Source organism: Nycticebus coucang, chromosome 4 (assembly GCF_027406575.1).
Source record: "Nycticebus coucang isolate mNycCou1 chromosome 4, mNycCou1.pri, whole genome shotgun sequence".
Taxonomy (NCBI): domain Eukaryota; kingdom Metazoa; phylum Chordata; class Mammalia; order Primates; family Lorisidae; genus Nycticebus; species Nycticebus coucang.
The window spans coordinates 131475525-131491570 of record NC_069783.1 but is presented as its reverse complement, the minus strand read 5'-3'; the positions used below and the strand labels follow the sequence as shown (position 1 = coordinate 131491570).

Below are 16046 nucleotides of genomic sequence, written 5' to 3'. Positions count from 1 at the left end.
TCTTTCTGCTTTATTTATTATTATTATTATTATTGGCAGGTTTTTTGGCCAGGGGCTGGGTTTGAACCCGCCACCTCCGGCATATGGGACCGGCGCCCTACTCCTTTGAGCCACAGGCGCCACACTGGTTTAAAAGAAAAGAAACTGACTCTGGGTGGCACCAGTGGCTCAGTGCGTAGGGCACCGGCCTCATATACCAAGGGTGGTGGGTTCAAACCCAGCCCCGGCCAAACTGCAACAAAAATAAAGAGCCAGGCGTTGTGGCGTGCGCCTGTCGTCTCAGCTACTTGGGAGGCTGAGGCAAGACAATCGCCTAAACTCAGAAGTTGGAGGTTGCTGTGAGCAGTGTGACACCACAGCACTCTACCAAGGGCAATAAAGTAAGACTCTGTCTCTACCAAAAAAATAAATAAATAAATAAATAAAAAACTAAAAGAAACTGACTCCGAGAAAACATCCTTCCCCTTTTGCACCCTGGAGGACTTTGTGTTACGCTTCCTCCTTTGTGGCTAGACGCTGTATACATTTCAGCGGTTAGAAACTCTGTAAATGAGTAGGAATCAAAGTTATATTCAAACGTAGGATTTCAAGGACAATTCACATATCAAAGCAGCATTGTTGGGGCTCCCAAGACAATGCTAATTTGAGCATTACTTGCTTGACATCTTTTATCACCCATTCCAAAGATCATTTCTAGGGAAAGCAGAGCATGTCATATGGAAGTTACACAAGTCTCCTGGCCTCTTTGTACCTTAGTTTCCTCACCTGAAAATATTGGATTGATCCTTCCTGTGAAATATAAATATAACTTTAAAAAAAATTAAAAAAGAAAAATTGGATAGATCTTAAGATATGCTATTCAGAGTTCATAATGAGCTGATACCTAGTTAACTGATAACTGAATGATGCTTTTACACATAGCTTTTTATGTGTTCATCTATTTAACTTACACCTTGTGTAAAAATTGCATTCCATGCCACGCCTGAAACGTTCGGAAGCTCAGTTCAGTGATTAAATTGCAACCAAGATTTCTACAAAAAACAACAAGAAAAAGGAAAGACATAAGCCGATAAAGAAAAAGAAAAGATATTCTTTCAGAGCATTCATCATTTGGCAGTGATTCTAACTTATATATGACAAAACATAACCTCAGTACTTCCTCTGTACACGAAGGAAATTTCGCCGTAGAAGATATTGGCTTATGATTTATACTTTATTGCATTTACTATACATGCAATGTGTAGATACGAAACAGTGAATGCTCAGCCAATACTTGTGTTGAGAGATCTTTATTTCTCTATGACAGAGTTTTGCAACTTCAGTGCTATTGATATATTAGCTGTATAATTCTTTGGGGGATTTGTCCTGTACATTGTAGGTCAACAGCATTCCTGGCTTCTGCCCACCAGGTGTCAGTAACATACCCACAGTTGTGACAACTGAAAATGTCTCCAGGCATTGCCAAATGTCGTCTGGGTACAAAATCCCACTAGTTGAGACCATTGTTCTATTATGATCCCCTCTGATCTGTGTAATAATTCTCACACTAATAATTTTGTGTGTAATAATTCTCACACTAATCTTTGCTAGAGATTAAATGAATTTGCTATAAATTTTAGTAACTTTCTACTAGTAAAATTTTAATCATATTTCAAAATGAATAGCAGAGGGTTTATAAGTTTAATAAAAGTTCCAAATGTAATGAAGTTCTATTTGTAACTTACACATACTGCAGAAATGGTAGTGATTCAAAGGTACGTCTTTCAATAAATTGGATTTTATTGCAGGATAAATCTCTAGAAAAAGTAAAAGAAGACACTGCCTTGATTTGATACCAAATTAGTGGGAACAACTAGTAGCATTTAGAATGATAATAATGAATATGTAGCTTTTGTCTACATTCTAAACTTTTGGACTTGTATTTAAACTTTCCATAGCCCCCTAATGCTCCCTGTATTTCATGATTTTCACCAATAAAATATGCAACTGTAGATCTTAAAAGATTTTGGATGTAATCTTTCCCTGGGCAGCAGGAGACTTGACTAAACAACCTTTTGTAGCCTCATCAAATTCTAGATTAGAAGCTTCAAGTTTTTATTTTTCTATATAATTTCTAATATGAAAAGGAATAACCTCACATTTTACACCTTTCTGGTTTAATTCTGTTTTTCTAAGCTAGTTCGATACCAAAAGAGATAAAAGATATCCTTTCACATCCTTTGAAAGGAAGTTACCCTTCTAATTAATACATAACTTTGAACTAATTCAGAATTATACCATATTAATAGAAATTCATTTTGGTTTTATATTGCCTTAATATTCCATGAAAGCAATTTTTTCAGTGGTACAGTGATGGGACGTAGCAAAAGGCAACACGGAACTGGATTTTTATTTGAAAACACCCCTTAACTATAGTTGACTATTTCACTTGACTCCAGTTTATCCCTCGCTCTTCACCTGGCTGTTGTCACTCTGTGCTGACTGGTATCTCTTCCTTCTAAACCAGTGGTTTTCAACCTGTGGGTCGCGACCCACAGGAACTGTGTATTAAAGGGCCGCGGCATGAGGAAGGTTGAGAACCATTGTTCTAAACTATCCTGCACACAATTGACCAGATGAACTCTCCAGAAGTGATTCTCAAAGACCAGCATATGGGAATTTATGAAAGATGCAAATCCTTGGCCTTACTCTAAACTGACTGAATCAGTAGCTGTGGAGTTGTAGTCCAGAACCAAGGCCTAACAAGACCTCCAAGTGCTTGTGGTGCAGACTTAAGATGGGCGTAAAGCATGGTGGTATAGCATGGTTCCCTGCGATGGCTTTTGCTTGGCATTCAAAGCCCTAGAAAGTCTGGCTCCAGTCTCCTACTCTCTCTCCTTGCACTCTACAGGTACTCAAAGCATTCCTCAAATACTTTGCTGTATTTTGCCTTTCTCCCATTTCCCTTTTCCAAGTTTGGACTATTTCCCCCCAAATCTGTCTAAGGAAATCTGTCTAAGGATATCTGATGGCCTTCTGATAGATCCTGTTCTAGCAGCATTGCTCTAGGAACATCTTCTCTGATCCAAACTCAAGTCTTTTCTCCTCCTTCTGTGCTCCAGAAGCAGTTTGTCCCTCTTAGTGCCCATAGCTATGTCTTCTTTCCAATGCAGTTATTTTTGCTCCCATTTCTTTTAAGTATAAACTCCTTGAAAGCAGGGATTAGGTCTTGCTCATCTGCAAGCCCACTGTGTTTAAAATTGACACATGAGAATACAGTAGAACCTCTCTAAGCTGATCACTTGCTGGACTATAACAAACCAGGCAACTACAGTGGTGGTCGGCATAAGGAACTTCCACTGAGCACATGTGGCGCATGTCTGGTCTGTGAAAATGAGGTAAAATTATGGAGGTGGTCAACCATGGAGGTTCTACTGTATTTATAAAATGAGTGAAAAGCTGAGAACGAGGAGAAGAAGAAGAAAAAAAAATGTTTTAAAAGAAATGCAATTTTATTACTTTGTATCCTTCTTCTGGGCCTTTGCAACCAGCCCTTTGTCATCCTCTTAGTGCTTGTCTCGTTATGGTTGATGCTTACATGTTTGTTTCCCCTGTGAAATGTTAAGTTCTTAGAAGGGTAGGAATCCTGTCTTACTCATCTCTCTGACTCTAATATTAGGCAAAGTGGTTGGCATATTCTCTTTGTTTTTTTAATTGGTTGGCATTTTTTAAATGAATGAGAATATATCCTAACATGAAAGATTAGCTTACAAAATATGCATATGTCATTGTGGAAGTAAGGAAGGGCCTACTCCATTGAGCAATTACGTCATTTACTTTTTTCCCCAAATGTGGCAGAGGTGCCTAAGAAGACCAGTACAAAGGTGGTCATGCCTTTAAGGCCTAGAAGGTTAGATCATTCAAAGGACTATTTTTAGTGCCATGTACCTACTTCCCTTAAGTCTTCTACATTTGAAAGAAGAATCTATTTGCTAAAGAGCAACATTAGTTAGCTTAATAAAGATTAATGATGTACACACTTCTTGACCACACTTCTTTGCCGTGGGCAAAGGATAAAACTCAGACTTTCATAGCAAGGGATATAGTATCTTCTTATCTTTAAAAAGATAGAAATAAATACTATGCAAATATTCCCTCCTTGGCAATAAGGCAGGAGAAATTTTCATTTTGTAATTTGGGAAGAATTAGGAGCATTGGTAATATGCTTATTCATTGTAAACATTTCTAGCTATACCATTTAACCATAATTTAAACAACTTTTTTTTTTCTTTTTGAGGCAAAGTCTCATTCTGTTGCATCAGGCCAGAGTGCCATGGTGTCAGCCTAGCTCACAGCAACCTCAGACTCCTGAGCTCCAAGCTATCCTCCTACCTCAGCCTCCCGAGTAGCTGGGACTATAAGCACCCACCATAATGTTTGGATAATTTTTCTATTTTTTAATAGATACAGGGTCTCACTCTCAATGAGGCTCGAACACATGAGCTCAAGGGATCCTCCTACCCTGGACTCCCAGAGTGCTAGGATTACAGGTGTGAGCCACTGCACCTGTCCTTAAACAACTATTTTCAATAAGAGTATAGTAATTTCTGCTATGAAATCCTCACTGCCAGCCTATTCTCTTAAATATATATATTTACTATATGATTAAATTAAATCATATCTGTATGATTTTCATATCATGTTCTTATATTAAATATTTAATATTCTTTAATATTTTATATTCTTAAATATATTTATTCTTTATAATTCATCTGCTTATTTAATAGTTAAATGTTAATTTAATTCAGATTAAATTATCAAAAACTTCTGGATTAATGGCATTCAAACTAGTGTAGATGGTCTATATTTTCCTTTCCTTTCCTTTGAGCAACAACTTAAAGTTTAATTCTTCTCATGCTACTAAACCAACTTTTTCAAATCCTTCTTCTTTCTTTCTTTTTTTTTGCATTTTTTTCAGCGGGGCTGGGTTTGAACCCACCACCTCCGGCACCTAGGGCTGGCACTCTACTCCTTCGAGCCACAGGCGCCACCCAAATTTAGCCTTTTTCTGAAGGCTAAATAGTAATATTTTAGGCTTTGTAGGTCACATATGGTCTCTGTTGCATATTCTTGTCTTTCTTTTTCTTTTACAGACCCTTTAAAAATGTAAAAACCATTCTTAACTTACAGGCTCTAAATAAAAACAGACTGTGGATTAGATTTGCTCTATGGGTTGTAGACTAAATATAAATATAAGCAGATGATATATAAAACTTATAAAACAAGGTTCAATGGGTGCCAATAATTGCTCAGATGTTATTACCACTTTTTCCTTATAAGCAAAGTTTTTTTCTATCCGTATCTTATCTATATGATTTTAAAAACTAAAAATGCACAGAGATGGGCTAGAGACGGGCTAAAACTCTACACGGATTTAGAGAACTGCAGCATTTTATTGCTGAAAGAAGTTTTAGAGATTATCTAATTTGAACCCCTTATTCACTTTACAGATAATATCACTAAAAGCTCATAAATAAATATGATTAACTAACTAACTTACAAATACTGGAGGGATAGCAGGCCTTCAAACGAATCTTTATGTAATTCGGTCATATGATTTTCACTGAGAATTCTGAAAAAGGATAAGGTTATTTGTTATTTCTTTTTTAAGATTTTATTATTGTTTCGGGTTAATCTGAGGGCACAACGAAATAGGTTACAATGTTTGCATTAGTTAGGTAGAGTTCCTCTTATAATTGTGTACTGCCCCCAAGAAGTGTGCCATGCACTCGAACATTGGGCCCATTGAGTGGGAGCACCTCCATCCTCCTCCTTCCCCTCTCCCTGCTCCCTCTTTCTCCATCCCAGACCTTGAATTGATTTGAGTTTTTCTCTTATGTGGGAATGTATCAGATTATCTACTGGCCTCATGTTAGTATTGAGTACATTGGATTCTTGCTTCTCTACTCTGTGATACTTTACTAAGAAGAATGTGTTTCAATTCCATCCAGATTAATACAAAAGATGTAATGTCCCCATCTTTTTTAATGGCTGAATAGTATTCCACGGTATACATATACCACAGTTTGGTATATCCATTCCTGGTTGGTGGCATTTAGATTGCTTTCACATTTTGCCAATTGTAAATTGAGCTGCGATAAACAACATAGTACAAATGGCTTGAAGATAGAATAATGTTTTTTTTCTTCTGAATACATGACTAACAGTGGGATTTGAGGAATCAAATGGGAGATCTAATTTGAGTTCTTTGAGGATTCTCCATACTTCTTTCCAAAGAGGTAGAATTAGTTTGCAGTCCCACCAACAGTGTAAAGAAAGAGGTTATTTCTAAATAAAAATGCAAACAATTTGCCATATAGGACTAACTCCTATCTGTGGAGGAAACCTGGGTAATGGTGCCAATTGAATACACTCATTCTTATTTAATTTCAAGGTGGCAACATCTGCTTTGTTTTCATTCAAACCTTTCTTCACATTTTCCTTTTGTGTCCAAATCTCTACACACACACACCCCTACCCACTATTCCCAAAAAATCGTATATTTAATACCTACTCTCTAGATCACAAAATCCCTGTTAGAACCCAACTCTGGTTCTAATTAAGACCAGCAGAACTGCCATTTCCTCATCTCTTTCCCCCCCAATTTTTTTTATGTTGTTGTTGTTGTTGTTGCTTTTTTTGAGACAGAGCCTCAAGTTGTCATCCTGGGTAGAGTGCTGTGGCGTCACAGCTCACAGCAACCTCCAACTCCTGGGCTTAAGAGATTCTCTTGCCTCAGTCTCCCAAGTAGCTGTGACTACAGGTGCCCGCCACAACACCCAGTTATTTTTTGGTGGTAGTTGTCATTGTTGTTTACCAGGCCCAGGCTGGATTTGAACCTGCCAGCTCTGGTGTATGTGTCTGGTGCCTTAGCCGCTTGAGCTACAGGCACCGAGCCCCAAATGTTATTATTAAAGCCCCACATGGACCTATGTCAGGCTACAAGTGAAGTCAGTAGGCTTTTCCCCCCATTTAAAAAAGGTGTTTGTTTGTTTGTTTGTTTGTTTGTTTGAGAAATACAATGTGCATAAAATGCATATAACTTAAATGTTCAGTTTAAATAATTGTAAAGCAGGTACCCATGTAATATCATCACGTCAAGAAAGAGTACCATGAGCATCCAGAAGCTCGTGTGGCCCTTTCCAATCACAACCCTCTCTCTGACCTCTGAAGATAACCACTATCTTAACTTTTATAGTAATTTCCTTGTTTTCAAAATATAGTTTTACCTGTTATATGTCAGTCATACACAAAATACTTTAGTTTTGCCTCTTCCTGAACTTTACATAAATGGAATCATATTACAAGGGGACAAACTTTCATGGAAAATAAAACGATATCTCTATTTTCAAAACTGAAAACTCAGAGATCACCTATACAAGTTGAACTGATGACACACAAACTACTGTATTTTTCCAAAATAACTTATGTATCTAAATTGACTGCTTTAATAAATTAATAAGAAAATGATAAAAACAATTGAAAAGGAAAATGGATAAAGGACAGAAAACTCAGAAGAAACACAAATGTTCACCAACTTTTAATAAATAAAGGTATTTAAATTCAAGAGTAATCAGAAAAGACCCTTTTTGTTCACCCATCATATCAGCAAAGAGTTGGAGAATACTCAGTGGAAAAAGGCTGTCATATTCTGTTGAGTATAGTATAAGTTGGCACAACTTTTTTGAGGACAATTAAAATTTAATACCTACATTGTCTTCATATCAACCATTCCATTTCTAGATATCTGTTCTACAGAAATATTTGCCCAAGTTCACAAAGAAGCAGCAATGCACCTAACAAGAAAACTGGACATAGGAGGGTGTCGCCTGTGGCTCAGTGAGTAGGGTGCCGGCCCCATATACCGAGGGCGACAGGCTCGAGCCTGGCCCCCAGCAAATTGCACCAAACTGCAACAAAAAAATAGCCAGGCGTTGTGGCGGGCGCCTATAGTCCCAGCTACTCGGGAGGCTGAGGCAAGAGAATCGCCTAAGCCCAGGAGTTGGAGGTTGCTGTGAGCTGTGATGTCAGGGCACTCTACCGAGGGTGACACAGTGAGACTCTGTCTCTAAAAAAAAAAAAGAAAAGAAAACTGGACATAATCTAAACATCCATCCATAGGGGAATTATTAAATAATTCATGCCACATCCATAGTATGGAATCCATAATATGGAATGATGCAAGAGTTTAAATGAATGGGGTAACCCTCTAAGTGCTGTGAAAGAAAAATCTAACATGTATCATGAAGTGAAAGGATCAAGTTGTAAGATGTTACCATTTCTATAAAACAAAAAACGTAAGGCCACACAAAAAATTCATTTTGCTATATGTAAATATGTATGTAGGCAAATACTTGGGAAAGGTCTGGAAGGATATGCACCAAACTTAGGGGTAGTGGTTACCTCAGGGACCAGGCATCAGGGCACAAGGAGGGTTTCCATTATACCTGTTATTTAGTTTTTAAATATTAAGAGTATAATGTGTATTACTTACATAATAAAAATACATTTAAATTGCCTCTTTCTTTTAAAGAGAGCCCACCAAATTTAATTTTAAAATAATCATAGAATTATAATCAACAGACATTGATTTGAGATGTGGAGGAAGAAACACCTTTCCTTAGAAGCGTTGACCTCAAAATTCTGGACCAGGAAGGATCTTACAATGCAGCTAAGTTTTTGTACTCATATCTGGAGAGAGTATACTCACAGTTTCTCAGTCCAACAGTATGATTTCCATACATTCTCATCAATGTAAGAAATAGCATTTCCTTGGAAATTTCTGTGAAGAAACACAGGCGATATTCAAATACAGAAAATACTTCCAGTTTTCTAATTTCCAGAGCTATGAGCTTCCTAGTTTGCACAATTAATCAAGAAATAATGTGGGGATTCCTGGAGATTCCAGGTGTCTCTGCAGCAGCCTCTGTCACCCTGTGACCTGCAGGTACTGGGACATCTCGGGAGCTGGGAAGTGATGCACAGCCAGAAAGAAGAAGGCGGCACCGAGGATTCTGAGCAGCGTTTGTCTCTGGAGTTGGGCTCTGAGCTACGGCCTCCTCTTCAGCTGTTCCCTTTCCTGGGGATCCTAAGTGTCTCTGCAGCAGCCTCTGTCACTCTGCTTCTGCAGAGAATTGACCTGCAGGACACCGGGGCATCCCGGAAGCTGGGAAATGCCCAGAGCTGTCTGAGCAGCTGTCTGCCTGCAGCGCCCAGCATCCCTCCCTCGTGGTGACATTCAAAAGGTCCTCAGGGAAGAATCCAAAGGAGTGTTGACATTCAAGGACATGTCTGTTGAATTCTCTATGGAAGAGTCGGCCTGCTTGGACCCTGCTCAGCAGCATTTGTATGGGGAAGTCATGTTAGAGACCTACAGAAACCTGTTCTTCCTGGGTCTTACTGTCTCTAAGCCAGAACTCATCACCTGTCTGGAGCAAAGCAAAGAACCCTGGAAGGCGAAGACACACCAGATACTAGTCAAGCACCCAGCTCTATATACTCATTATACTGAAGACCGTTTTCAAGAGTGGGACACAAATATTTTATTTCCAGAGATGATCCTGACCAGATATCAAAGCTATGGCTCCGAGAATTTAAACTTAACAAAATATTGGGAAAGTGTGTAAAAGTGTGATGAGCAGAAAGTAAGTTACAGTGGACTTCACCAATGATTAACAGCTACCTATGGCAAAGTATTCCAATGTAGTAACTCTTTGAACACCTTCAGACAATTGTTAAATCTCAATGGACAAATAACGATATATACCTTAGAGAAAACTTTTAATTGTAAAAGCTATAGGAAAGCCTCTAACTTCTGGTCACATGTTACAGAACATAAGATCACTCATATTGGAAAAAACAGTCCAAATGAAAAGAAGGTAGCCAAGTTTTTCAGTCTTGCTCAAGATTCGATACTGGAGAGAAACTGGACACGTGTGAAAATGATGGCAAATGTCTTAGCCACAGTTCAAAATATCGTAACCATGAGAATTTTGATACTGGAGGAAAAACCTGCAACTATATGGAATGTGACAAACTTACCAAGCAACACTCACATGTTTCTAGACGAGAAAAAGAATTGATTCTGCAGAGAAACCTTTCAAATGTGAAGAATGTGGCATAACCTTTAACCAGCACTCTCTCCTCTGTAGACATCAAAGAATTCATTCTGGAGATAAACCCTACAAAAATGTCAGGAATGTGGCAAAGCCTTTAACAAGTACTCAAACCTTTCTGTACATCAAAGAATTCATTCTGAAGAGAAACCCTATGGATGTGAAGAATGTGGCAAAGCCTTTAAACACCACTCACACCTTTCTAGACATCAAAGAATTCACTCTGGAGAGAAACCCTACAAAGGTCAAGAATGTGGAAAATCCTTTAAGTACTACACAAGCTTTTCTAGACATCAAAGAATTCACTCTGGAGGGAAACCCTACAAATGTCGAAGAGTGTGGCAAAGCCTTTAACTGTGACTCAAACCTTTCTGTACTTCAAAGAATTTACTTTGGACATAAAACTTACAAATTTAGAGAATGCACTAAAGCCTTTTTCCTTAGTTAAACTCATAGTGAACATAACAGAATTTCTTGTGGAGAGAAACTCCACAAATGTGAAGAAGGGGGCAAGGCATTTACACTGTACTCAACCCTTTCTGTTCATCAAAGTAGTCATTCTTGAAAGAAACTACAGTGGTCAAAATGTGGCATAGACTTTCATTAGTTTGTGAACATTTCTAGACATTTAAGAATTTATTCTGGAGGAAAACCTTTTAAATATGGACAGTGTGGCAAAATCTAACTCAAATTCAATCCTCACTGTACACAGAGGAAATCAGACAGAGAGAAACCCTCCATTTGAAGACTGCGGCGGTGCCTTGACCTGGTGTTGATAGCATGCTAAGCATAGAAGAATTCAAACTGGAGAGTAATCCTACAAATGTGAACAGTGTGGCAATGACCTTAACCAGAGCTCAAACCTTAACATACGAACATTCATATTGGAGAGAAATCTTCCAAATATCGATAATGTGGCAAAGATTTCAGTGGTCCTCAGTCTCATTAAACATAAGAGAAACCATAGGAGAAAAAACGGAAACGATGTGAAGATGTGGCAGAGCCTCATGCCAGTATGCACTGTTTTCTGTACACAATAGAATTCATGTGGAAGAGAAAGTCTAAAAAGTAAAAGAAAGAAAGAAAGAATGTGGGGCTATGGGCTCAAATAATAAGGCATCTCCTCAGAAGCTTAACTTCCTGTCTGTCCAATCTCTTGGAAGATAATATCAGTTATGAATGAATAAATGGATAAAATCACTTATGTGTCTAAATTATCATATATCAACGTTTGCTCTTCGCAGATGATATGATTGTATATCTGGAAAACACCAGGGATTCTACTACAAAACTTTCAGAAGTGATCAAGGAATACAGCAGTGTCTCAGGTTACAAAATCAATATTCATAAATCGGTAGCCTTTATATATACCAACAATAGTCAAGCTGAAAAAACAGTTAAGGTCTATATTCCATTCACAGTACTGCCAAAGAAGATGAAATATTTGGGAGTTTATCTAACAAAGGATGTGAAAGATCTCTACAAAGAGAACTATGAAACTCTAAGAAAATAAATAGCTGAAAATGTTAACAAATGGAAAAACATGCCATGCTCATGGCTGGGAAGAATCAACATTGTTAAAATGTCCATACTACCAGAAGCAAAATACAATTTTAATGCAATCCCTATTAAAGCTCCACTATCATACTTTAAAGATCTTGAAAAAATAATACTTCATTTTATATGGGATCAGAAAAAACCTCGAATAGCCAAGACATTACTCAGAAATAAAAACACAGCAGGAGGAATCACTCTACCAGACCTGAGACTTTACTATAAATCGATAGTGATCAAAACAGCATGGTACTGGCACAAAAGCAGAGAAGTAGATGTCTGGAACAGAATAGAGAACCAAGAGATGAATCCAGCTACTTACCGTTATTTGATGTTTGACAAGCCAATTAAAAACATTCAGCGGGGAAAAGACTCCCTATTTAACAAATGGTGCTGGGTGAACTGGCTGGCAACCTGTAGAAGACTGAAACTGGACCCACACCTTTCACCATTAACTAAGATAGATTCTCACTGGATTAAAGATTTAAACTTAAGACATGAAACTATAAAAATACTAGAAGAGAGTGCAGGGAAAACCCATGAAGAAATAAAAAATAATAAATTATCATATATCATATATATACATGCACACATATACACATATATACACACATGTATTTCCATGACTTTTTTTAAAAAAGTGTAAATATATCCATGAATGACATGTTTGAAAGCAAACTGTTAAATGCCTTACAATCAGTTTCAGCCCTGTGGATAACTTTAAATCTTTACCTTTAACACTGTTCCCTATTCCTCAGCAACAAATTTTTTTTTTGAGGCAGTATCTCACTATGTTGCCCTGGGTAGAGTGCTGTGGCATCACAGCTCACAGCAACCTCAAACTCTTGGCTCTTGGGTTTAAGCAATTCTCTTACCTTAGCCTCCCGTGTAGCTGCGGCTACAGGCACCCATAACAACGCCTGGCTATTTTTTGGTTGCAGTTATCATTGTTGTTTAGCTGGCCCGGGTCGGAATCGAACCTGCCAGCCCGGGTGTATGTGACCAGGGACCTACTCACTGAGCTACAGGCGCCGCCCCTCAGCAATAATTTTACCTATTTACTTTATAGGTGTATTTTTCCCAGTTGGGGGCAGGGGTAGAAATAAGACAGTCGTCTGCCTAATGCACATTTCCATTTAACCAGAAGCTTTCTGGTTGTTTAATGCTCAGAAATTTAAAAAAATGCCCAAACTGATCTTCTCTCCCTCAAATTGGCTCTGACTGCTGCACTTGTTATATACCACCATCATTATCTTTTTTTTTTATTATTAAATCATAGCTGTGTACATTAATGCAATCACGGGGCACCATACACTGGTTTTATAGACCGTTTGACACATTTTCATCACATTGGTCAACATAGCCTTCCTGGCATTTTCTTAGTTATTCTGTTAAGACATTTACATTCTACATTTACTAAGTTTCACATATACCCTTGTAAGACACAACGCAGGTGTAATCCCACCAATCACCCTCCCTCTGCCCAACTCCCCCCTCCCTTTCCCCCTTCCCTCTATAGCTTTCATGTGAAAGCCATAAATTAGTTTCATAGTAGGGCTGAGTACATTGGAGACTTTTTCTTCCATTCTTGAGATACTTTACTAAGAAGAACATTTTCCAGCTCCATCCATGTAAGCATGAAAGAGGTAAAGTCTCCATCTTTCTTTAAGGCTGCATAGTATTCCACAACCATCATTATCTTCATCATGCAGGACAGAAACCATGGAGTCACATTTGATTTCTCCCTTCCCTATAGACATCCTCTCCCAACTCATTAGTTGGTCACTAAATCCTGTCCTTCCTTTGTAGTATCCCCAGGACTTTATTCCCACTTCTATCACAAGCACTCAGCTTTAGTCCTTTCTCACTTTACTTCTAAATTTTGCTAGACAAGCTTACCATTTGGTCTCCCAGAGTTAAGCTTCCCCCTCTAGAGCATGCTATGTATGGATTCTAAAATAATCCTTTTGTCTTTTTTTTTTTTTTTTTTGTAGAGACAGAGTCTCACTTTATGGCCCTCGGTAGAGTGCCGTGGCCTCACACAGCTCACAGCAACCTCCAACTCCTGGGCTTAAGCGATTCTCTTGCCTCAGCCTCCCGTGTAGCTGGGACTACAGGCGCCCGCCACAATGCCCGGCTATTTTTTGGTTGCAGTTTGGCCGGGGCCGGGTTTGAACCCGCCACCCTCGGTATATGGGGCCGGCGCCTTACCGACTGAGGCACGGCGCTTAATCATTTCTTTCTCTTGCTTAAAAACTTTCCATGGCTCTCCATACCTCATTGCATATAACTTTCAAACTCCCATATCTGATGTTCAAGGTTTTTCATAATCACGTTTTCCACTGCTTCCTAACCCAATTCTTGGAAGCAAGACTGGTCTTCTAAATCCCCATCATTCCTGCAGCCATGATGTTGCCTAGGCTTTACTCCCAATGTTTCTCTTTAACAGATTATAGATGCTTTTTAAGCCCCAGGCAAAGTTTCAGCTTATCCAGGGAGCTTTCCCTGACCTCCACACCTCAATGATTATAGATTCTGGTGAATTACAGCATCTATGGTCTCTATATCTCTTTAGGACTTAATTATAAACCACCTCCCTTTTGATGCCTATTTCTTTTCTTCCTACCTATCATTTTCATATTCTAGAGATAATGTCATACTCTGCCCTGAGTTGGGCACAAAATGGGCACTACATACAGGAAACCAGGTACAAAGATGAGGCCTGGACATAATTAAGGGACTGAATAATGATAATAATAGTTAACATTCATATATATGCTAGGCACTGATACACATGTAAGTATTACATGTACTCCCACCCCTAAATCTCACAACAATCCTAAGAAATGGTAAGTATCACAATCCCCATATTAAAGATGAGGAAATTGAGCCACAGAGTGGAATGACTTGCCCAAGGTCACAAAACTAATAAATGACAGACCTGGGTTGTTGTGTTTTTTTTTTGGCCGGGGCTGGCTTTGAACTTGCCACCCTTGGTATATGAGGTTGGCACCCTACTCCTTGAGCCACAGGTGCCACCCAGAGGAATATGCTTCTGTGAAGAGAGTGAAGCAAACTCAGAAGAGTAGAGGGTAAGCAATGATATGATGGGACTAAAGAGAAATGGATAAAGAAAAAAAGAGTAGTCACAGGTAAAAGTTTGGAGAAGGGGCACAATAGTACAAAGGAGAATGAGGATAAGGAAAATCTGACAAGTAAAAGGTAAAAGCAGAAAGTCAACCAATGAAGAAAGCCCACAAGTGTCTCAAGGAAAAGGCTGCCATGTGAGGCAGGATGCAGAGAACGAATGAGGATAAGTGACTTACAAGACGGTGAAGGTGCCATTATAGGCTTCAGGCTCCTGCACAGGCACTCGGCGGAGTCTCTTCTCTGGGCTGAGACCAACACACGACAGTGTCTCATCTCTGCAGGTACAGAGCTCACATATGCTGGTGTTCATGTCGGTGTTGATATTGGCAATCTCTTGTTCCATGTTGTAATTTGGCAACGAATTTTGAGTTACGGTAATGTCCGAGTCGGATATTTGAATTGTAACTTCAGTCGGGATTGGAGGCTGAGTCTGAATCTGCTCTGGATGGGGAGCTGCCATCCTCTCCAGAGCCACAGGATGTTCAACCTCTGATGTAGTTGCTAAAGTTACAACAAATTCCAGGCTCAAAGGTAAAACTGTGATCGTGACACCAGGGGATGTTGTATGCTGGGCTTGATCCTGACCCGGTGTTGGAACTGTTATTTCATAATAGGCTGGAGCTACTACATCCCTTGGTACCTCTAGAGGTTGAGTTGGAGCCTCTTGCATGGTTGGAGAAGGTTTAACCTCTCTAGTTTGTTCTGAAGTCATAGTAAGTTCCTGGTCCAAAAGCTTAACTGTGACCTCAGCTGGGTTTGTCTGCCGAGTCTCCATCTGGTCTAGATGTGGAAGTGTCACATCAAGATGCTGAAGTGTCACCTCAGGATGCGGAACTGTGACTTCAGGATGTGGAAGTGTCGCCGCAACCTCAAGATGTGGAAGTGTCACCTCAGGATGAGAAAGTGTCACCTCAGGATGCGGAAGTGACACCTCAGGATGTGGAAGTGTCACCTCCACATCTGGAGGTTTAACTGTAACATTGGGCAAGTAATAAAGATGAGGTTGATCCTCATCTGGAGGTGGAACTGTCACCTCATGATTAGGTGGAGTTTGAGCCATATTCTCGATGGGGGAATCTGGAGCTTGAGCTGTTACCTCCCGCTGCATTTGAGAATGTTCACTCTCCCCAAGAGACACAAAAGACTGAGGTGGTTGCTCCTGCTCATTGGGGGAAGGCTCAGCCTACC

The 16046-nt window shown here is 39.2% G+C and overlaps 1 protein-coding gene across 1 annotated transcript; it reads right to left on the bottom strand.

The window, feature by feature from the left end:
- Positions 1 to 203: 203 nt before the first annotated feature.
- On the bottom strand, positions 204 to 15282 carry LOC128583487 (leucine-rich repeat-containing protein 37B-like). Its single transcript, XM_053587691.1, has 5 exons — positions 15035 to 15282; positions 8750 to 8821; positions 1725 to 1796; positions 951 to 1031; positions 204 to 765 (listed from the first exon to the last, which is right to left on the bottom strand). The coding sequence occupies exons 1-5, from the start codon at positions 15199 to 15201 to the stop codon at positions 762 to 764; spliced, it is 396 nt and encodes a 131-aa protein (XP_053443666.1). The 5' UTR covers positions 15202 to 15282; the 3' UTR covers positions 204 to 761.
- Positions 15283 to 16046: the final 764 nt, after the last annotated feature.